The following is a 22667-nucleotide window of genomic DNA, read 5'->3' on the forward strand; positions in this document are numbered from 1 at the left end:
CCCTTCTACTAAGGACAACCTGCCAACTTTAGTTCAGTGAGCTTCACGTTCATAAGAAGGAAAAAAAGCACATTTTCACTTCTTTGCTCTCTTAGGAAACCAACGTATCTGAGCAGATCCCTTTGTGAGAAGGGTCAAAGCAGAGGCGTGGCTCTCAAACCCGAGCACACACTATGCTCACCAGGTAAGCTCTTCAAGTACAGCCCTGCATGGCTTAACTATGGGGACACACTCTAAGAAACCCCCTTTTAGGCTATTTTGTTGTGAGAACATCAGCATATAATTACACAAACCGAGTTGGTAGAGCCTGCTGTATAACTTAGCTATAGTCTAGTTAGCGCCTTTTGGGACCACTGTCGTATTTTTGACCCAAATGTCCTGAGGTGACTCATCGTCATACATGGACATACACCCCCCTGACCCCCAGCACAACAATGGGGTTGGGGGGCTGGGGATCAGGTGCTGTTTTCCAGGATCTCAATGATGCTCTGGGATGTGATGGCGTCGCCACCCTGCCCTCCACAGGAGAGCCTAAACTTGCGCAGACACCTACTCAGCCTTCACTTTGCTCTCACTCAGGGGAGGCTGGGCTCCTGCTGCCGGAGGAGGAGATGGAGTTGTCTACCAAGCACCATGTGGCTGGAGCAAAAGCTGGCTGGGGCGGCTAGGCCCACACACAGGACAACTCTCAGAGGAGAGAACTGCACACTGCGCTAATATCAAATGGTAAAAGGAAGCAGAATTAAGAGGAAAAATTAAGGCAATTTTAGTAATTTTGCAGAGACTTCTTTTTGCTTTATGAGTTCTTTACGTTCTCTATGAGATATATCGGGTCATATGTGTGGTTCTAGAACGCAATGGATGCAGAAAGCTTGTCATTGTGCGTCATGGGATGAGCCATGCACATGGGCACGGTGATAATAGTTGATCTTTGTGAAGATTCCATTAGTGAATTAAGAATTCTCTAGAGAAGATCTAGAGAAGAATTCACAAAGAAGTTAAAATTTAGGGAAAATAGAATATTTTATCCCTCTCCTTAGGCACTCAACGCCTAGCCAACATATACAAGTATATTTTAATGGTGCCTGCTAAACCTACTTGAAAATCAATCCAACTTGGTCCTATAAAGGGCTGTTCAGGCATCCAGACCACCAATCCCCTCAGTTCTCTAATCAGAAAATGCTCAAAGGAAGACAGTAGAACTTACAGCTATGTGGAATTTCCTCTCATTTCACCCCAACAGGACCTCATTTTTACCTTTATCATAGTTGGAAATGTTAACTGTAAGTAAAAAGCTTGAGATTTAGTTTGACCAAGTGTATTAAAATAGAATAAAAAAAATAGAAATATTAGATATATACAAAACAGCAAAAGCCAAATACCACAGAGACCAATTTCCACAGAGTGTACAGTAGAAAAAGTAAACAAAAACTCTTTTATCCTTTGATGCCTTTTTACTTTCCAAAGTGCAACTAAAGAATATTTGATCATGAAAACATTTGAAGCAATATAGAACATTTTCATTTTAGAAGGCCTTATAGGTTCTGCAGAGATGAAAATCTTACTACACTTCTAGACGGCATTGTCAAAAAAGTCTGTATATAGAAAATTGTTGCATCTAAAATTTTGTATCATTACAAAGGTGTCTTCTCAAGTGAGAGCATTTTCTGAGGCTTTCCTCTCCCCTGGGTGGTTTGGGCAAGCCCCTGGCAGTCAGTCCCACAGGTAACACAGCAGGTGGCATCTCAGGAGCGGCCCTGGGCAGAAGGAGGCCAAGGCTGCCACTGCTTCACACCTTGGAAGAAAATGTTTAACAGCCTCAAGGTTTAGGAGGGGCAATCACTAAAATCCAGAAAAGCTATTTTCAAGGTTCTGACTTCACCTAATAGGTAGGATTAGTAATTTTAAACATACACCAAAGCATAGGTAGACTACAGAGAAGTGTCCAGATAGGCATCTGATATCCTAGATAATAGGTGAGTTCAGTTCTGCTGCTATTTGGAATTGATTGAAATGGCCTCTGAACCTTTGAGTTACATGTCCAATTGTAAACAAGGGGGTCAAAGAGGGTTCATTTTTGGACAGCAGAGGTGTTTTCTTCTCAGAAGGCTGTCAGATGTTGGTCTGGCAAAACAGACTGCCAACTGGGAAGAGTCCAAGCTGCAAACTGGTAGGCATTGTCAGGCAATGAGAACACTTTCCCACATCCAGCGTGTTCTTCCTGAGTAATGTAGCTTCACTCTCAGGAAGCGGGGGTGGCAGATGATTCCAGCACACGGGTAACTAGTGCAACTAGTGATTGTTATTTTTCCTTTTGTAATAAGGCAGCTGTCTCTGTGTGTGGCTCCGACTCTTCCTGGCTTTAAGGCTGCTGCTGATACTGGCCCTCTGTGGCCGTGTAAAAATCATCCAGGACACTCTGTAGGTAGTCGAATGTCGGCCTCTCCTCCGCCCTTTCTTTCCAGCACATTTTCATGATGTCATAGAGCTCCTCTGGGCAGTTTTCCATGCGGGGCATCCTGTAGCCCTGTGACAGGGCAGTCATCACATCTGCATTCGTTCTCCCTAAGGCAGAACAAAACATAAAACAAACCACTTAGAAACTTAACAGAGATGTAAGCATTGAAGTGGCCTTTTTGCTGCCCACATCCATCCATTTTTGCTGCTGCATCCATTCTTGACAAGCTTAGAGGCTGCAAGGCACTGCACTGAGTCCTGTAGAGGTAAGGATTTTTGAAAGGTAATCAAGATAAAATGAGGCCTTTGGAGTAAGCATTAATCAATCTGACTGGTGTAATAATAAGAGAAGAGGACAGTGGGGGTCAGGCATAGAGGAAGACATGAGAAGACGCTGGAAGACAACCATTTGCAAGCCAAGGAGACACCTCTGGAGAAGCCAACCCTGCTGACACATTACACTCAGATTTCTGAGTTTCAAGATTTTGAGAAAATAAATGCCTGTTGTTCAAGGCACCAATCTGTGGTACTTCATTACTGCAACCCTAAAAAATGGATGTGGAAGCTGAGGAAATTTCTATGAGTAACTAAATATGTAAGTTTTGGTAGGAAGGGGATGAGAACAGCATCAATTTGCCAAAGAGAAAAACCAATCAAACATGGTAGTGTAATGGGAAGAAATATTGGGGTAAGGCCAGAGGTGCTGGGGTGAAAGAATTCACCAGAGACAGAGAAGAACAGAAAAGGTGGGTTTATTGAAATACACTGCTAAGAGGAGTAGTGGGCAAGACAGGAGTGGTCTGCCCCAAGGGAGGATTTGAGGGTCTCTTTTTTATTGTTTTCTTGGGCTTTCTAACTTGGGCTACTAGTTTGCACCAATACCTGCTGGGATGTCTGGTCTCGGGTGCTGGCCTTTGACAAGGAAACATGTCCTGGCCTCTGCTTCTGCATTCCTGGAGTGGGGCTGGCTTTTCTGGTCAAGCTGGTATGTATGTCTTATAGCCTTGGCCTGGAGGGAAACTTATCCATCCTCTTATCTAGCCATGCCTCCCAAACATGCTTGCTGGTGGGATTGGGGTGGGGGGAATTAGCTTTAACCTTATTAAATGGTACCCCAACAATAATTAGAAGACAAAGCAAGTTCTCCTGCATGATGCAAGGATATGGACTTAACTGAAGCTTTTTGAATTAATTATTTAAACCCAGTCCCAATCTTTAATCTCAATTTCTTTTGTGATATTTTTTCAGCTTTCACCTGTAACACCAAGGAAAAATTTTACATACATTATCTCATACCATTATTATTTTTTAAAAATCAGCTTTCACTCTAAGTTTCCTTAAGGAAGTCAGGCACCTTAAATCCATCAGACTAGGTGATTAGATTCCAATCATTAAATAGTTTCAGTCTCTACTTCAGTCCAGGGTCAAAGTTCATGTTGACTCTGGAATTTGTACATTCTCCATATCTGGTAAGGAAACTAGGGAACTATTCCTACTGAGCTCTGGTGGCTTTTAATATGGTCCGTGTCTCAGGTTAGTTCAGAAGCTGAACTACTATCTTTCATTTTTTTTAAAAAAGATTATTTATGCATACAAGAACTGGGGTACAGGCCAGAGGTGTGGAGGGTGAGAGGATTCACTAGAGACAGAGCGGGGAACAGAACAGGCAGACTGACTGAAATACACTGCTGAGGGGAGCAGCGGGCGAGTCAGGAGAGGTCTGCTGTGCCATGTGGGTAGCTCCCTGGCTGGGATCAAACTCACGCTGCAGTGACTGCAGATAGCTTCATAGGTTGTGTCTTAACCTCTTGAGCCACCAGGGAGGCCCTGCTGTCTTTCATTTTTAATAAGCTTTGCCTGCATTATTAAAATGGGACAGAGTATAGTGTACACTTAGCAGTTTCATCTCTACTGAGCCATATCTGGACCTTTTGCCTGTCTAGTGGGGAACTTATCCTGCAGGCCTATGAGTGCCCCTAGGTGTATATACTCCATGTAGAGTACATACACTATCTGGCATATGAGGCACTGAATTAATTTCCTTCCCTTTTCATGCCTATCTCCTGTCTATTGTCACAGATTTTACTATCTGTGGTCGCTGGAAAGGTTGTAAAAGGCAATTAGCAGCTTTAGAGAATATGCCTTTTACTAGATTTGAAAGAAACCTTTTTTTTGTGTGGGTGTAGGCCTGACATATGGGGTGGGGGAGTGAGAGGATTCACCAGAGACAGAGTGGGGAGCAGAACAGGTGGACCTACTGAAATACACAGCTGAGGGGAGCAGTGGGCAAGGCAAGAGGTCATACCATATGTGGGTTAGTTTTCTTGCCAGGGATCGAACTCAGGCCGTAATGGTGGTAGTGCTGAGACTTAACCCCATAGGCCACAAGGGAGGCCCTGAAACAAAACCTTTTGAATTTATTTTCTAATCAATATCTTTCATATTATGGGTCACCAATCATCTGGGATAAACAAATATATTTTTTTTAATTTTTTTTTTTATTTATACAAGAACCGGGGTACAGGCCAGATGCACAGGGTGGGGGTGGGGAGAGAATTCACCAGAGACAGAGCAGGGAACAGAACAGGCAGACTGACGAAATACACTGCTGAGGGGAGCAGCGGGTGAGCCAGGAGAGGTCTGCTCGCCATGCGGGACCCTAGCCAGCCAGCTGGATTCGAACCTGCCCTGCAGAGGCTGCAGACATCTACACAGCGCGGCGCTCAACCGCCTGAGCCACCAGGGGGGGCCCTAAACAAATTGATTTTTTAGAAAGCTACCAATACTCTAACCTTTCTTCTAAGGATACAATGACTAAAGGACCCTGCCTGGATTCAGAGCCCTGAAAGAAGACATGATTATTTCTGTCTTGGAAGAGCCTTTGTTTTTGAAACTGAAAGATCCAAGCAAACTTTATAATCATTAAGATCTCTTGAGAGTTGTTTACATAGTGAATTAATTTTGCTCAAGTATACTTTCGAAACACCATCTTCAAATATTTGTGTAACCGAAATGTTATAACTGGAAGAATTTATTTGATTCTCATTGCTTGAAGCCAAGGGGCTGATTTGCATCACTTTCTTTATTTGGGGCTCTGTGCTCCATGGAATTATGTGGCTTCAGTATTGCATTGGCTCTTATATGAGCCAAGTTTACTTGGATACATTTGAGAAGAAATCACCACGTTTCCGTGTACCTGTGTCTTGAATGAAAGGCTATGGTGCTGATGGGAGGGCTAGTATCCAGGGTGACAGCAACAGCAGCCTGCAAACTTGGTGGGAACTGTCTTTCTCACTTTCTTCCTGGAGAACTCTCCGTTGCATAAAAGGTCAGAGTGTGCCCAAGAAGTTAAACTTTTTAGGGCCCCTTATCTCGCTGCAGACATTTTCTTCCTCATTCTTTTATGTTCTCCTAACTCTGAAGAATATCAGTGATGTGGATTGTGCTTGGAGAACTCGACTTGAGAAGAGAAATAAAAACAAGGAAATCTAAAATCTATCTTTTAATATACAAGTAAAACAAGAAACAAAATTGGCTGTTAAATGACAAGACTTGAGGAAAAAAGAGAGGAGAAGAATGAACTCTACCAGACCCTAAGATTAAACCTGATAGTTGGTCACTGGTCTTCTGGTAAGTTAAGGAAAGCAAATACCCATGGGCTAGTGATCTTAAGAGGCAAACAACTTCATATTCCATCCTTCATTCTTTCAATGAGCATTTGTGGTGTACTCTCCATGGTTATGAGCCAGCACAGAGCTCTAAGAGATACAAAGATGAGTAAGACAGTCTTGTCCTCAAGTGATATACAGTCCAACGGGGAAGATACCCTCAGGAGAGGGAGGGGGGTGGAGGGCAGGAAGTGACATCTGGAGTGGGTAGGCATTCGCACAAATTAATAATTAGTGAAGGCGGGCCTCCCTGGTGGTGCAAAGGCCTCCCTGGTGGCGCAAGGGGCATTATGAAGCAATCCACAGCCTCTGCAGCACCAGTTAGATCCCTGGCTGGCCAGGGAGCAACCCACATGGTACAGCAGACCACTCCTGTCGTGCCCGCTGCTCCCCTCAGCAATGTATTTCAGTCAGTCTGCCTGATCTGTTCCCCACTCTGTCTCTGGTAAATCCTCTCACCCCCTGCATTGCTGGCCTGTACCCCAGCTCTTGTATGCATAAATAAATCTTTTTTTTAAGCTTTATTTTATTTATACAAGCACTGGGTACAGTCAGAAGTGTGGGAGGGTGAGAGAATTCACCAGAGTCAGAGCGGAGGGCAGAGCAGGCAGACTGATGAAGTACACTGCTGAGGGAAGCAGCGGGCACGGCAGGAGAGGTCTGTGCGCCATGTGGGACCCTCACCCGGTGCTGGGGATCGAACCAGTGCTGCAGAGGCTACAGGCAGCTTCGCAACTCAGCGCTCAACCTTTGTGCCACTGGGGAGGCCCTGCATAAATAAATCTTTAAAAAAAAAATTAGTGAAGGAGCAGAGGAAGGAGCAAAAGGCAGTTCATCAGAGATTAATATAGGAATAAGGGTTAGTGACAGGAGATGGGAGCCCAGCAGCTCCAGGAGCCATGACAGTCATCAAAGACACAGAGCCCCATGTGTGTGAGTATGTGTGAGTGTGTGTGTGTGTGTACACACAGAGGTACCAGCTACCACAGAACCAATTTCCCACCAACAATACTACCAGAAGGGGAGGCTATTATTTTTTCTGAGCATTGCTTCTGACTGAAGGAGCATGTAAATACATACAATGAGTTTCTTGATTCTGATTTACATATAGCATGAAGATGCTAGATATTTCTGGTCAGAAACAGAAAAGATGTGATGCCTCAGAAAACTTTATCATTTTCAAACCTCTTTTCTCTTTGTAAGAAAAACCAAAACACCACCTATAAAGATCCCATTATTTTCTATAGAAACTGCAAACATAAATGTGATTACAATATTGGTTTTAAGATACTTGAAGTAAGGACCTTTAGCCCCCACCCCCAGGTCCTTAAATCCATCCCCAAACAAAACCAAAAAGAACAAGAAACAGAAACTATAACTCCATTTAATAAAATTAGGAGACCCTAGTAAGGAGAGTCAGAAGTGGTCTGAGACAAAAGGAGGAACGTGAAACCAGATGGCACAGGAGCGACGCCATCAGCAGACAGCTGCTTCATCCACCTTGCCCTGGGGGCTCCAGGTGGAGTCAGCTCATATGGGGTGGTGGCAGTGTCTGTGGCCACAGCACTCTGCACTCAGTGCTCACCAGGTGAGCGCTCCAGGTTACAGTAGTTAAGTGTTAACACAGTGAAGTGTCAGTGGAAGGGCAGAAGCTGCACACTTGGGACCCCCGGGGCCAACGGAGGTGGAGGGTAAAGTGTGGGATGGACGACATGGAGAAAGGCTCAGCACAGAAAAGCGAGACACTGCTGACACATCATGCTTGAGCCGGGGGCAAATCACGCTGAGGTGAAATAAGCCAGACACAAAAGGACAAATATGGCATGATTCCACTTACAGGAAGTGGCTAGAGGAGTCAAATTCATAGAGAATGTAAAATAGAGCTTGCCAGGGGTTAAGGGTTAGGAATTACTATTTAGCGGGGTAAAGATGTTTGGTTTGGGGAGATGAAGAAGTTCTTCAAGAAATAGTGACAATGGCCACACAACTGTGAACAGATTTAACACTACTGCGCTGTGTATACCTGGAGATGCTTCAAATGGTACATTTTATTCTATGTTATTTATCACATTTAAATACAAACACACACACACGCACACACAAGATGTTGCTGTCCACTCCCCAGTGCACCTCCAGAATGCTAAGTCAGGCTCAAATCTACAAGCAGGGCCAGGGAGACGAGCTCCTGAAGAAACTGGATGGCCCTGGAGTAAAGACCTGCTATCCTGCCCCTCGAGGGTGCTGGTGAGTGAGCCCTGTGGTCCAGGCCCCTTATCCTCATTAAACATCTCATCGTGGAAGGGTGGGACGGCAAGGCCTACGAGCAGAGTAGAAGAACAAAAGGATAGGGACAAAAGAATAGAGGTGGGACTCACAGTCATTCAGGTGCTCCGCCATCTTGTCAGCGCTTGATTCAGAAAGAGAAATGAAAATGGACAAGAGGAAATTTTCAGAGAAGCAATATATGAAAATTTCCCAGAATTTATGACTACGCGTTTCCAAAGAGAAGAGCCAAAACAAGTTCCCAGCATAACATAAAAACCACCAAGGTACACTGCCGTGAAATTTCCAGGATGAAGAGAGAATATGAGTTCTTCCAAAGAGGAAACGAGATTCTAGGCAGAGGATGAATTCAGAAACCCTCAGTCCATGGCCCAGAAGTTACTTCGGAGCTGGAGTCAGTGAAAGAAATTTGTTTAAAATTTTAGGTGAAAATATTTGGCATATCAGCATTCATAACCTAAGCAAATTCAATAATCCTAATTATTTAGTTATTTAATTTTATTTAGGAGATGAGTCTTTCAACAGAAAATGTTATTTGGGAATGTATTCGGTCTTCTAAGTATGAATTAGATGCAGCATATTAATTCTGATGTCTCCACTTTTCATGCAGACAAACCCCAAAGTCATGCACAGCAACAACAGTGCATTTGGGTTTCACACATCAGTGAGAATAAGCGAATACTTGAAAAACAAAATAAAACATTTCCTCCTTTGAGTCTATGGAAGCTAAAAATCTGAAAACAGTAAAAAATGTTGTTGAAGTAACAGTAACTGACAACAAAGGATTTTTGAGATTTATCCAAAATACAAGTAATTAATATAAAACCCTTTTGTAATGAGCATGTTATGAGAAAACCCTTTACTGAATTATATTCCAATGAGCAAGGAAGTTTGTGATGTGCTGTTCATAGTACCCATTTTTTTTAAAGATTTATTTATTTATACATACAAGAACTGGGGTACAGGCCAGAGTTGTGGGGAGTGAGAGGATCCATCAGAGACAGAGTGGGGATCAGAACAGGCAGATCGACTGAAATACACTGCTAAGGGGAGCAGTCAGGAGAGGTCTGCTGCACCTTATGGGTATCTCCATGGCCAGGGATTGAACTTGTGCTGCCATGGCTGCGGACAGCTTCATAGGTTGCGTCTTAACCCCTTGAGCCACCACGGAGGCCCCCATAGCACCCATTTTTGATGGTAGGACTACAACTGGGAATTGCTACACCTACACCACATTACCACACAATAATAGTTGACAGCTAGCATTTTAATGTCATTTTATGGATGAATGATATGATTTAGTCTCCTGTTCCCAGAGACATGTTCTATGTCAGTGTCATCAGTATATTTAGTGTGCTTCTAATTAGATCTGTATGGGTATTCTGGAAGGTCTTTAATCAAGACAGAATTTGATAATAGTGGTTGCATAGGGGGTTACAGAGGGGTTTGTATGGCTGGAGAATGGAGTAAAAGATACACTTGTACCATGTAATTCTTTTGTCTCTTGAATCTAGAACCATGTAACATATTATTTTTTTAAGTCTTTTTTTAAAGATTTATTTATTTATGCATACAAGAACTGGGGTACAGGCCAGAGGTGCAGGGTGGGTGAGAGGATTCACCAGAGACAGAATGGGGAACAGAACAGGCAGAATGACTGAAATACACTGCTGAGGGGAGCAGTGGGTGAGGCAGGAGAGGTCTGCTATGCCATGTGGGTAGATCCCTGGCCTGCAGGGGATCGAACTTGTGCTGCAGAGGCTGTGGACAGCTTCACAGTGCTGTGCTTAACCCCTTGCACCACCAGGGAGGCCCCATGTGACATGTTATTTAATAATAAGTAAAGCAGGGGGGGAGCTTTACTTAAGAGATAATAGTATAATATTTAGGTGCAGCAAATACTAAAATAAATAACCAAGACTCCTGAAAGCAGAAGCTCCAGAAGTGCATCAGTAGACATGCCAGGGAAGCAATGTTTCATTAGAAGCCATTTGCACTACCTGACTTTTTAACGAGCATCTATTTCTTAGACAGAATTAACATATTTAACAAAAACACAATTGCAAAAAATTAGAACAAGAGATTTATTAAGAAAATCAGTAACATACTATCTCATTGACCAAGGATAGTAATGTTTTTTTTTTTTTTTAAAGTTTTTTTTTTTTTTTTAATTTTCTAGAGGCATGTCTTATTTATTTTATTTATTATTTGTTTGTTTGTTTGGTTTATACATGCACTGGGTACAGTCAGAAGCGCAGGAGGGTGAGAGAATTCACCAGAGCCAGAGCGGGGAGCAGAGCAGGCAGAAGGACCGAAGTACACTGCTGAGGGGAGCAGCGGGCGGCAGGAGAGGTCTGCGCGCCATGTGGGACCCTCCTCCGGTGGCCGGGGAGCAGCCGGGGATCGAACCGGCTGCAGAGGCTGCAGGCAGCTTCGCAACCCAGCGCTCAACCGCTGCGCCACCGGGGAGGCCCGATAGTAATGTTTTGATATGTGACATCTTTTAGTCTTTTTTCTCTCTCAATAAATGTGTTCACTTTACATTTGATTTTATGTCCTTTTTCTCTTTTTAATTTTACTAAGCTAGTCATATGGCTCCTAAACACTTTTTTTTTATAAAAACAAAAATCTGAACATATCCAACACTTTTCCAAGTAAAGAACATACTCTCAGATAACTCACCATGGGGTCTCTCCTGTAAGCAGTTTTATAATAGTGATAAATGTGGCATATTTTGACAGTGTTCACCAATGTCTTTGTTGCCTGTGAACCAATCCTGATATTTAAGTAACTAGGATTGCTGGATTCTGTTCACATTATCTAATGCTATACTGTCTCATGACATATACTTCTTGTGAGTGGAAAATCTTACCAGTGTATGATTTCAAAGATCTACAGAGAAGTCATGTGACTCAACAAAAACAAAGCAAACAGTCCAGTCAAAAAATGGGCAGAAAAGTTAAATATGCACTTTTCCAAAGAGGAAATGCAAATGGTCAACAGGTATATGAAAAAATGCTCGACATCACTTATAATCAAGGAAATGCATATCAAAACCATAATGAGATACCACATCACACCAGTGAGAATGGCCCATATTAAAAAAACTGGCAACAACAAATGCTGGCATGGATGTAGAGAAAAAGGAACCCTTGTATACTGTTGGTGGGAATGCACACTGATCCAACCACTACAGAAAGCTGTGTGGAGGACCCTCAAACTACTCAAAATGGAGCTACCTTAAGGCCCAGCTCTTCTACTCCTAGGAATCTACCCAAAGGACACAAAAACATTAATTCAAAAAGAAGCCTACACTCCTACACTTATGCAGTATTACTTAAATAGCTAAGATATGGAAACAAACTAAATGCCCCAAAATAGATGACTGGATCAAGATGATGTGGTATATATACACATGGAATACTATTCAGCAATCAAAAAGATAAACTCATGCCATTTGCAGCAGCATGGAGCTGGAAGAGATTATGCCCAGTGAACTAGATCAGAAGGAAAAGGAAAAATATTGGATGGTTTCATTTATAGGAATGAAGGATAAATGGAAGTAATCAGGTTTTTCTGTCCTCCCGCCATTGGCATCGATACCTGTGGTCTTTCAGGTACATGCCTGATGGGTGGCACCTGGAGCATGATGTGGGCATGTGTGAGTGGGTGCAACTGAGAGAGACTGAGCATATAAAGGCAGAGCAGAGGGCAGGAGGCAGCAGAGAACCGTGCAGCGGAGTGCAGTGGAGACCAGTGGAGAGACCATGGGAGAATGCCAGAGAGCCCAGAAAGAGTGAAGATTCACCTTTATGCCCTCATGCCCATCCTGTTCCTGGCTGCCTCACTACAAATGGTGTAGAAAGATTATTAAAAGCCTGAAAAAGCAACTGAGGGCTCCAGGACTCCTCCTTTACCCATCTGCCCAGGTCCATAGAGAATGTGCACTGTGCCTTGCTGGCACTACAAGAAGGAATATAGGTAAAACAATAAGCAGTCAGAAAAAAAAAAAAAAGACAAAACAGGCAAAGTATAAATCAGGGACATACAGCAGCGGGGAGGGAGAGGGCTCGAAGCAGAGGAGGGAAGAGCACAAGAAATTATAGTGACAGTTCTCAGGTAACTTGTTGGGGGGAAATTTATGGGGACTACACCTGACAGGAGAAATCAAACATTGTACAAAAATGAACAACAGTGTAAAAAAATATGTAAGTAAATATATTTAAAAAAATCTTATCAGTCCAGAACTCCCCAAGGTCTTCACACTTCAGTTCTCACAAAGAACAAATTAACTGGAGAAGGATCAAGCCAATGGTTTCTGGTGAGCTATAACATGTGTTTGTGTGTGTGTGTGTGATTCTCACCATTTTTCTACTAGTTCCTTATATTTTTAAAGACTTTTCCACCCACAATGTTTTCTTTTCTTGTTTTTAGATTTCTTTTTTTCTTTCTTTATACAATAGCTGGGGTACAAGCCAGAGGAGAGGAAGGGTGAAAGGATTCACCAGAGACAGAGTGGGGAGCAGAACAGGCAGATGGACTGAAAGACAGTGTTGAGGGGAGCAGCGGGCGCGACAGGAGAGGTCTGCTGCACCATGTGGGAATCTCCCTGGCCTGCTGGGAATCGAAACAGCACTGCAGAGGCTGCGGACAGCTTTACAGCGCTGTGCTCAACCCGCTGCACCACCAGGAAGGCCCCACCCACAATGTTTTCAAATCCTGAGCACTAAGCACAGTGGGTAAAAGTGAGGTGTTGGAAGGCAGACAGGCCTGGGGTTCAGAAGAGGCTCTGCCAGGAACTTGGGCTCTATGGCAAGTGTCCAGCTCCATGCTGCACCTCACTGAACACCCCGTGCAGTGTCTATTCATACGGCACACATCATTTTAGGAGGCACTATGTTTCTCTGATCAGGTACCAGATTATACTTGTGATCTGAATATATACTCTTTCCCCAGTGACTGATATAGATTACAGAAGTGGACATACGATGTAGTTATCAGGGTAGATGAAGAAATACCTTTCCTATTTTGCTGTAGTGCTAACTCATTACCTTCAGTGTCTGGAGCAGAGTGGCTGTTAGAACACAAAATGGTTGCACAAGGGGGATTTCAGGGGACAGCCCACTGTGCTTTCCCCTCCAGCCGGTGCCCAGTGCCCGCCTCTCTGCTGCTTATCCCCACACAGCATCGAGGATGATCAAAAGCACAAAGACCAAGAGGCTTCCTGGCATCCTTCTCATGCAGTGAGATGTTCTTCTGGAACCTCTAAGGTTCTCTCCTTCAACACCACCCCTACTTCCTCAACAATAGTGTGAGGACCATTTACTTACTTTATTCATTCATTCAACAATTACTCATGAAGGCTCAAAGAAAATGACCTACTGCCATTTGGGGGCCCAGGTCCTGTCTGTTCCCCTGTGAACATTCAGGCCCTGGGCATGGCCCGATGGCTTCCTTTCTGAATTCCTACTGCCACCAGGATCACTGTATAACCCAGCAGCCCCCTCCCACTAGAGAATGCTACACCAGTCTCCGCAGCAGCTTCACCATCCAACAGACTGGTGGCTCTTTGAATATTATCATCCTCTTGCTACTAGAATTAGCTCTTGGGCAGTGCTGTGATGGCTAATTCCTGGCACACATCAAGCGGGCCTGGCACCCTCAGGCAGTTTCTAAATAAGGGAATGTTTAAACACTGAAGATTTTCTTTTAAATTTGCCTTATCCATAAATTTTGTTTAAAATCATAAATTAATAAGAAGGGGCAGGCTTAGGGGAAAACCCCTATTCTTGCACAGATCCTGGGAAACAAGAGAGGTGAGTAGATGCTGCCTCAAGGTTTCAGGTGCTAGGAATCTGGAAACAGTGAATGATGTCCTCATCCCCACAGTTAAAGATCTGAAGAATCTCTCGCTGATGAACAGAGGTAGTTATTTTCCTGAAAGCCAGGGCTTCCAAAGCATTTTACTGAAATCCTGTTTCAAAACTAACAAAAATGCACTGCAAGTTCTCATTTCTGTTTCCTCCTCCATCAGGTGCTCTGCTTAGAAGAAGCAGTGTCTACCTCTAATCCAGCATCATATCCATAGCACCTGTGATGGTGCAGGTCCACTCTAGGTACTAAGTGGTAGAATTAATTAGTGAAGGAAAAGCACATGCACTCAATTAAATGAGAAGGCAGAGAAGTGTCTAAGCAAATTTGAGAACATTTCCAATAAAGATAATCAAAACCAAAGTTATAGCACAGGGGCTTATTCTTAGTTTGTGCAGAGTTATTTTTTTATGCCTTATACTGTTTAGTATTTGTCTAATATATACTATTTGAATGAAAGTAAATGATACCTGGATAGGGTATTTTCCCATAGGTGACAATTTCATACAGGAGAATTCCAAAGGACCAAACATCAGACTTAATAGTGAAACATCCAAAATTGATGGCTTCCGGAGCTGTCCACTTAATGGGGAATTTAGCACCTACAAGAGAAGACAAGAGTCTTATTTAACCCTTCTAGTAGAAACAATAAAATTCATGGGTGTGCAACACTCACACTTTCCTTCTTTTAGGAAAATTTTAATAATGTATTTTAAATTGGTAACATGTGCATGGTACAAAAAAGATGTTATGCTAAAAATGTTTGCCTCCATCTTTTGCTTCCCTGTGGGTATTCCTCTCTTAAGAAGCATTGTTTCTTCTGTATCCTAACAGGGTATAATAACTTGTGTGTTATAAACAAGACAAAAAACATGATAGAGTAAGTAAAGGCCTCTATTCTGAGCTTGAACTTTTCTCCCTGAACACCAGACTCTAAAGCATCATTTAGTGGTCAGATTTTCTCTAATGAACCCACATTATGTTTATATGAAACACAAATATCTCTTGATGTATATATTTTAGTGGATAAATGTTTTTTAGCCCATACCAATAGGAATTTCAGATGTAACTCCTAACTTTACTGTCTCTTGTTTTTATTATCGAGCATTTAGGGTTTGGGTAGCAAGATGATCTGCCTAGGATGAACTGATGACGACAGTGTGCTTCTCATAAGGACAGGTGAGACTAAGCAGTGAGTAAATTCACATCAACAGACAAGCACATTCTGAATATTTTACCGAATGAGTTCTTTCTTAAATGACGACTATTGTAATTGCTTAGTAAAAAACAGGCCAAAAAAGAAAAATAAACCTGAACAATAACAGACCATCTAAAGAATTGTTACAGAACATACCTTCCCTTGCTGTGTACTCGTTATCTTCAATTACTCGAGCAAGACCAAAATCAGCGATTTTGCACATGAGTGATTCAGAGACCAGGACATTAGCTGCCCGTAGGTCCCGGTGAATGTAGTTCTTCCTCTCGATGTATGCCATTCCCTCAGCGATCTGAAAGACAGAATAAGGCTCTCATTTTCATATTTAGGTAGGCTGCCATAGACAGCCAGAGAGGAAAACCAAAGAACATGAGTTCCTGAAATCATTTCATGTATATTATTCATCATTCAAATTTCAAAAAGCAGTGAATAAATTTCCATTCACCATTTTGAGTCCTTTCTACAATAACTGCACCCCAAATCTCCAATGATGCTATTCACTTTTCAACATGACTTATTAGTAGCTACATGTCTCACCATTTTCTAATGTAAATTGAATCTTTTAAAGACTACTAAATTCCTGCAGTAGATATACAGATGTCACTGTCCTAGTTTTCAAATGAAAAAAAAAAGCTGAAGAAAGTGGCATGCTAATACAAATAAATGACTGGGGTATCACGGAGAGGACACCCGTGGTCGGCAACATCCTAGTGGTCAGCTTCATCAAAGCCCACAGAACCAGTTCTCCCAGTTCTTTCTGCTGTCCCCTCTAGGGGGCCCAGAAAGGTCACCTCAGGACAGAGCATGACAGCAGGAGAGGAATAATCAAAGACTTATTTATTTATTTTTAAATATTTATTTATTTATGCATACAAGAGCTAGGGTACAGGCCAGAGATACAGGGGGTGTTAGGATTCACCATAGACAGAGTGAGGAACAGAACAGGCAGACTGACCGAAGCACACTGCCAAGGGGAGCAGCGAGCGAGACAGGAGTGGTCTGCTGAGCCATGAGGGTTACACCCTGGCCCGCCAGGACCGAACTTGTGCTGCAGAGGCTGCGGAATGCCTCACAGTGTGGTGCTTAACCCCTTGCACCACCAGGGAGGTGGCAGATTTAAACAATGAAATAGGCTGTTTCCAAAGCTTAGCTATTGTAAATAGTGCTGCTATAAACATAGGGGTGCAGGTGTTCTTTGGAATTGATGTTTCTGTGTCCTTTGGGTAAATACCTAGGAGTGGAATTGCTGGATCATATGGAAGCTCTATGTTTAGTAGGTCCAGAAATCTCCACACAGCTCTCCATAGTGGTTGGACCAGTTTGCACTCCCACCAACAGTGCAGGAGAGTTCCTTTTTCTCTACAACCTCGCCAACATTTGTTGTTGCTAGTAAACAGCCCAAATGCCCAAAAATAGATGACTGGATCAAGAAGATGTGGTACATATATACCATGGAATATTACTCAGCATTCAAAAAAGATAAACACATGCAATTTGCAGCAACATGGATGGCGCTGGAAGGGATCATGCTCAGCGAAATAAGCCAAAAAGAAAAAGAAAAATACCGGATGGTCTCACTCATAGCAGGAATCTAGAAAACTTAAATAAGGGATCAGGAAAATGAATAACTATAAGAAAGTGAAAATCAAAATCAACAAAAAACTATGAACCAGAGACACTTTTTGGGGGGTGGGGGCCGGGAGGGTTGGGATTGGGGTCAGAATGGGGCATGTGCAGTTGTATGGGGGAATATAAAAATAAAATTTATTATTTAAAAAATAAATAAATAAAAATAAATATACAATGAAATAGGGGAGGCAAACCATTTTTCATCACTGCCAGATTCTACCTTGATTTTCAAGTGGCTCAGCTTGGAGGCCCTGACTTTCCCTACTCTTTTGCAACACCATCCCTCATTTTTTTCTCAATTCAAACTCTGGTTTCAGTCAGGCCATGTTTCCTAACAAAGGACTGGCTGGTTTGTCATTACTAGGTGTGCGTTTTCCCCTCACCCAGAAGGCCTTTCCTGTCCCAGTCATCCCCAGGCATGCCTTTCCTGAACTGCTCTTGGATAATTTCTCTTGCTGCTACACCCTTGGTGGTGAATTTGTGTAAAACCCATTTGCATTTACTAATCATAGCTTTGTCATTATTTTTATAGTGTTTAATGTGTTTGTCATGCCAGAGACCAGACCTCTCTCTGTAGAAGTCACATATATTTTCTGTTCTCACTTGATCTGTTAAAACCTCTGAATTTGTCACCAAGCCTTTTCCTAAACCAAAGAAAGTTTTTTTTTAAATGTTGGGATTTTTAAAAAAAATGTTGGGTTTTTAGCACTACCAGAATGTTATGCTGTTGGCACATGGCTGCAGGTGCTGCGAGAGTTTGGCCAATGATGTTTTGATGGCCACAAAATCTGGCACATAAAAATCACTGTGTACAGGGTAGGCCTCACTGTGCTGTCAGTCTAGTGGTTCATGCCTGGTCAGTACCAAGGAATTGTCTTGAACAGAGAAAATATAACACAAAGAATGAAAGCGGTCTGATTTTTTTCTTTATTAGAAACAATTCAATAACACACAGCTACTGTAACTAAGACTAATGTGTGGCACTGGGGCAGGGCAGACATGCTGGAAAAGTCCAGGCTAGGTGCTTTGCCTGTCAGGCAAACATAGGGTCCAACCCCTGTCTGCTACTACTGTGAAGGACTGGGTCACTGTATTCCTTTACAACAATATATTAACTCTTTGTGCAAATCCAACAAGGCCATTCTATGCTTCAAACTGGCCTTGAGACATAGTCTGCAATCCCTAACACTGTGGCCAAGGCTCTGCATGACTGGGTCCCTGGTTAACCCTCTGCCTCCTCACTGCAAACATCTGCAGTCTAGTCTCCTGACTTTCACACCTGCCTCTGCTTGGAACATCCTTTCCCTGCTCCTTTCTTCTGGCCAATTCATTCTGCAGGTGAGCTGAGGTATCACCTCCAGCAGCAAGCCTGGCTAGACTCCTTCCCCCGCAATCTGTGTGGCCCCAGGTCTCCTGCTCCTCACCTGTTTATGTATGATTATGACAGGAATTAAGTCACCCAGGGCAGGTGTAGAATGTGCATATGCCTATTCTTGGATACTTATGTAACACCCTAATAATTATATACAAACTGGGCTAGGCGTGTGAAAGAGTCCCAGTTGGCTATATTCCCAGTTTAGATCTGAAACTGCAGTTGACAGTAGCAATCAGGAACCTGTGCTGGACACTCCTGCATGGAGTTGAGTGAGCACGCAGATATGTGCTGGGGGCACTGACAAAGCACCAGGCACCCACATGTCTCATCTTGATGACAGAGTAAGGCATCTTGAGAATTTCTTGGTGGGGCTTTTATCACAACTGTCTAAATGCATACAAATCTGAATGCATTTAAAAAATGATTCTCTGAAATAACAACAGACTTGTAACAAGCCTAGTTTATTTTGGCTTTCCTTTTCACGCCGGAATACTTTAAGGAGCTCATATTTCAAACAATAATAATAGTACTATATTCACCAAGACCATGATTCCAAAACTTGGCATTAATCAAGTTGAATAAATAATAGATATGGGAGCAAAATAAACACTTTTAGCTAGGACTTGCTTTAGAGGTCACAAAAGACTACAACTCTCCTCTTACGTAAAATTCATTCTTTCTTTGGCCTAAATGTATTGTTCTTTCTTGGTTTCTTTAAAAAAAAAAAAAGAAAAAAAAGCTTTTTGTGTTTACTTTGGCTAAAGTAACTCCAGGCCCATTTTGCAACAGCAGGAAGAAGTCAGAGACTACCTTGGCTGATGGAATCTAGGATCAACTTTTGTTTCATGGAATACCTTCTTCTTCCCCCAGTTGTTAGCACTGTAGAAAGAGCTGTTGCATACATACATAGCACCAAGGCTCAGCTGTCCAGAGGGACTGGGAGGGGGACAGAGGAGTATTCACCTCCCTTTCCTATTGCTCCATTAACTCAGAAGGCTCACTCATGAAGGAGTTATCTGGAGTCAGTCAGGTCTGGGGAGGAGCTACTCTGTTTAATTCAAGTGATATGCTCACAGACACTTTACCATGATGATGATGGTGATAGATAGTAGATGATTGATCGGTAGGTAGGTTAGTGGATGGATGGATAGATAATAATAGGTAGATATTAATAACACAAGGAGCTACCACGAGCAACTTACTATGTACCAAACACAACCTTTACATCCAATTCTTGTTTCACCTGAATAACAAGTTTACCAAGTAAGCTTTATTTCCATTGTACACTCTGAAAGCCAGAGTGAAGGAAAGAGGCAGGGTTTACACCTAGTGCCTCTTTACACTGGACTCCAAGATGTCATGTGAATAACAGAGACTGGCCAGTGATTGAGATGCTTCTAGAACTCAAATTTTTCATTGAGAGAATATTTTTGTACTGAGAAGAGAGAAAAATGCTTTTGAAGTTTCCTCTTAGAATTCAGTAATGTTCAGTCCAAATTTCACCTGTCAGAAAGGGAATTCCAAACTCTCCCCAATAGAGTTCAGGATAACCATCCAGAAAGTACACACAGCTTATTTTATGTTGTCTTATTTTGAGTTATTTTTAGAACAGCATTTCTGTTTAGAACAGAACAGCATTTCCCAACCTTTTTCTTTTTCATTATCATGACAGTAAGGAGGAAGATATCAGATTTATATATATATATATATATATATATATATATATATTTTTTTTTTAATATTTTTGACTTTTGCTTTTTTTTTAAAAGATATTTATTTATACAAGAACTGGGGTACAGGCCAGATGTGTGGGAGGGTGAGAGAATTCACCAGAGATAGGGTGGGAAGCAGAACAGGCAGATGGACTGAAGACACTGCTGAGGGGAGCAGCGGGCGAGGCAGGAGAGGTCTGCCGCACCATGTGGGTTTCTCTCCGGTCGGCCGGGAATCAAAGCCGCACCGCAGAGGCTGCGTACAGCTTCACAGCGCTGCGTTCAACTCGCTGCGCCACCAGGGAGGCCCTAGATTTATATTTTAAATTAAAGTTTATTCTTAGCAGGAGAAATAAAATACAAAGAAATACTATTGTGTCAGGCAGGTCTGAGCTGTGGTGGGGTGCACAACCTATTGTAATGTCTAAGATTTCCTCATTCCCCAAGAATGAATTTTCATTCCCTAAGGAGTGATATTATGTCCATTTAGAAGGTAGGGTCTAGAAGCATCGTCTAGATGCTAAATGGAGCAAAGGAGGTTTAAAATCAGTTTGCCTTACTACTCAAAAGAAGGAATTTAGGGCCTCCCTGGTGGCCTAGGGGTTAAGCCTTAGCATCATCACCGTGAGGTCCTAAGTTCGATCCCCATCCAGGGAGATGACCCACATGGCACAGCAGACCTCTCCTGTCTCGCCTGCTGATCCCCTCAGCAGTGTATTTCAGTCAATCTGCCTGTTCTGCTCCCCACTCTGTCTCTGGTGAATCCTCTAACTACCTCCCTCCCTCAACCCCGCAGCTCTGTGCCCAGTTCTTGTATGCATAAAGAAAAATAAATCTTAAAAAAATACATAGTTTACTTAAAAAGAAAGTTCATAATTAAAACAAAAGAGAGGGATTTAGATGGATGATACTATATTGTTGACCTGAATGAGGTTAAGACCTGTCAGAATGAAAACCAGGCTAAAATTAAGGCAGCAAATATTCCTTCATACAAATGACCCTATATTCAGTAAAAAAGCAATAACGGTCATTCCCTCTGGAACTCTGATGGGGCCAGAAGGAAATTACTTTCCCAGAGTCACACCAAAAGTTAGTGCAGTGGTTTGGAATTTTAATTCCCCATCTGTATATTTAGCAGTTAAATTAAATCTTAACCCTGGAGGCAGGATTTCCTAACTCTGACTATGAATCTGGGGAGCTTAAAACAATACCACTATCTGGGCTTCACCTTAAACCAATTCATCTTGAATCTATGTGAGTAGGGCCTCTCAGGATTCTGAGGTGGGTGATCCAGGGGGACCAGTCTAGGCCCCTGTGGCACCAGGTGTGGTCCTCTGTCCAGTAGCAGCCTTGACATCACCTGGGGGCTTGCCAGAAGTATGGCTTTTGGATTCTGACTCTGATTTATTCAATCAGAATCTGAATTTTAACAAGCTCTCTGGGTGATCTGTATGTGCTGAAGTTAAAGAAGCACTGCATTTGATCACATGCTTTAAACCTAAGTTATTTTAGGAAGAAAGTTCTACATAGATGGAACTAAACCTCAGTCTCAATGCATTGCCTATAAACGATTCCATAAACGGATGAAGTTCTGTGGGACAGGAAGTTCCCACACATGTCAGTGGGAAAGAGCCCAGGCCCGGAGCTGGAGATGCCCCGGCAAGGAGGAGGCTTAGGGGTAGGTGACAGCAGCTGGGGCAACCGTGGCCCAAGTCTGAGCTCATCAACTGTTTGGAACATGAGGCTTAAGCTTCTGTTTTTCCTAAAATGTAGGGAGGACTCCTTCAGCCCCACGACTCCAAGACAGAGGAACTTGGTGCCTCTCCCTCATTTCATGGCTGGGCCAGAGTCATTTCTTAGAGGCCGTGGAAACTGAATTTATCTTTAGGTTTTAAGTCATATGAGAAGATTTCTTCATATTGGGCCTTGAGAGAACAAGAGAAAACAAGAGAAAACCTCAACTGTTCTAAGCCACCTGCTGATGCTAAAGAAGTAACTAAAAATGTCTCATTTTCATGTACTATTTCCTAACTCTGTTTTAGGGAATCTGTGTGAAAAGCTACTGAAATTTGACATGAAAAGCACTACCCTTATCTGAAGTGAGAACACACATGTAAGAAGATAGTGTTAGCCATGTCTTCATACCCCTGGTTTAAAGTTAACTGATTTAGGTTTAGATATACTTTACATTTCTCATGCTCTTCCACTCAATTAGCACAGCAAATATGCATTTCTTAGTTCCTCTTTTGTACCTTCAGTGGAAATATATGATGATGATATTTTCTCCCTCTGATGTGTGTGTGTGTTGCTGTCGAGAGGACAGAGAGGGACCGTTAGGTTAGAGAGTAAACACTCTAATCCCAAATTGTGAATCATGTTGTCAGGTGCTAAATAAACAGACTCCCACTCTTAGGTGATGCAAGCCTTGCAGAGAGGCCTTTCTGATGCATTCTGAG

At 42.6% G+C, this 22667-nt stretch overlaps 1 protein-coding gene across 2 annotated transcripts in view; it reads right to left on the bottom strand.

Annotated features, from left to right (window-relative positions):
* Window positions 1-1312: 1312 nt before the first annotated feature.
* The window catches only part of LYN (LYN proto-oncogene, Src family tyrosine kinase), a 122035-nt gene continuing 100680 nt past the window's right edge, over window positions 1313-22667 (bottom strand). For both annotated transcript variants that reach the window (XM_037506481.2, XM_037506490.2), the window contains exons 11-13: window positions 15634-15787; window positions 14750-14881; window positions 1313-2565 (exon numbers count right to left, since the gene is read on the bottom strand). In XM_037506481.2, the coding sequence (XP_037362378.1) occupies window positions 2363-2565; window positions 14750-14881; window positions 15634-15787 (489 nt within the window). In that variant the 3' untranslated portion in view covers window positions 1313-2362. The remainder of the gene's footprint in view (window positions 2566-14749; window positions 14882-15633; window positions 15788-22667) is intronic.

Source organism: Talpa occidentalis, unplaced genomic scaffold (assembly GCF_014898055.3).
Source record: "Talpa occidentalis isolate TD23 unplaced genomic scaffold, MPIMG_talOcc4v2.1, whole genome shotgun sequence".
NCBI lineage: Eukaryota > Metazoa > Chordata > Mammalia > Eulipotyphla > Talpidae > Talpa > Talpa occidentalis.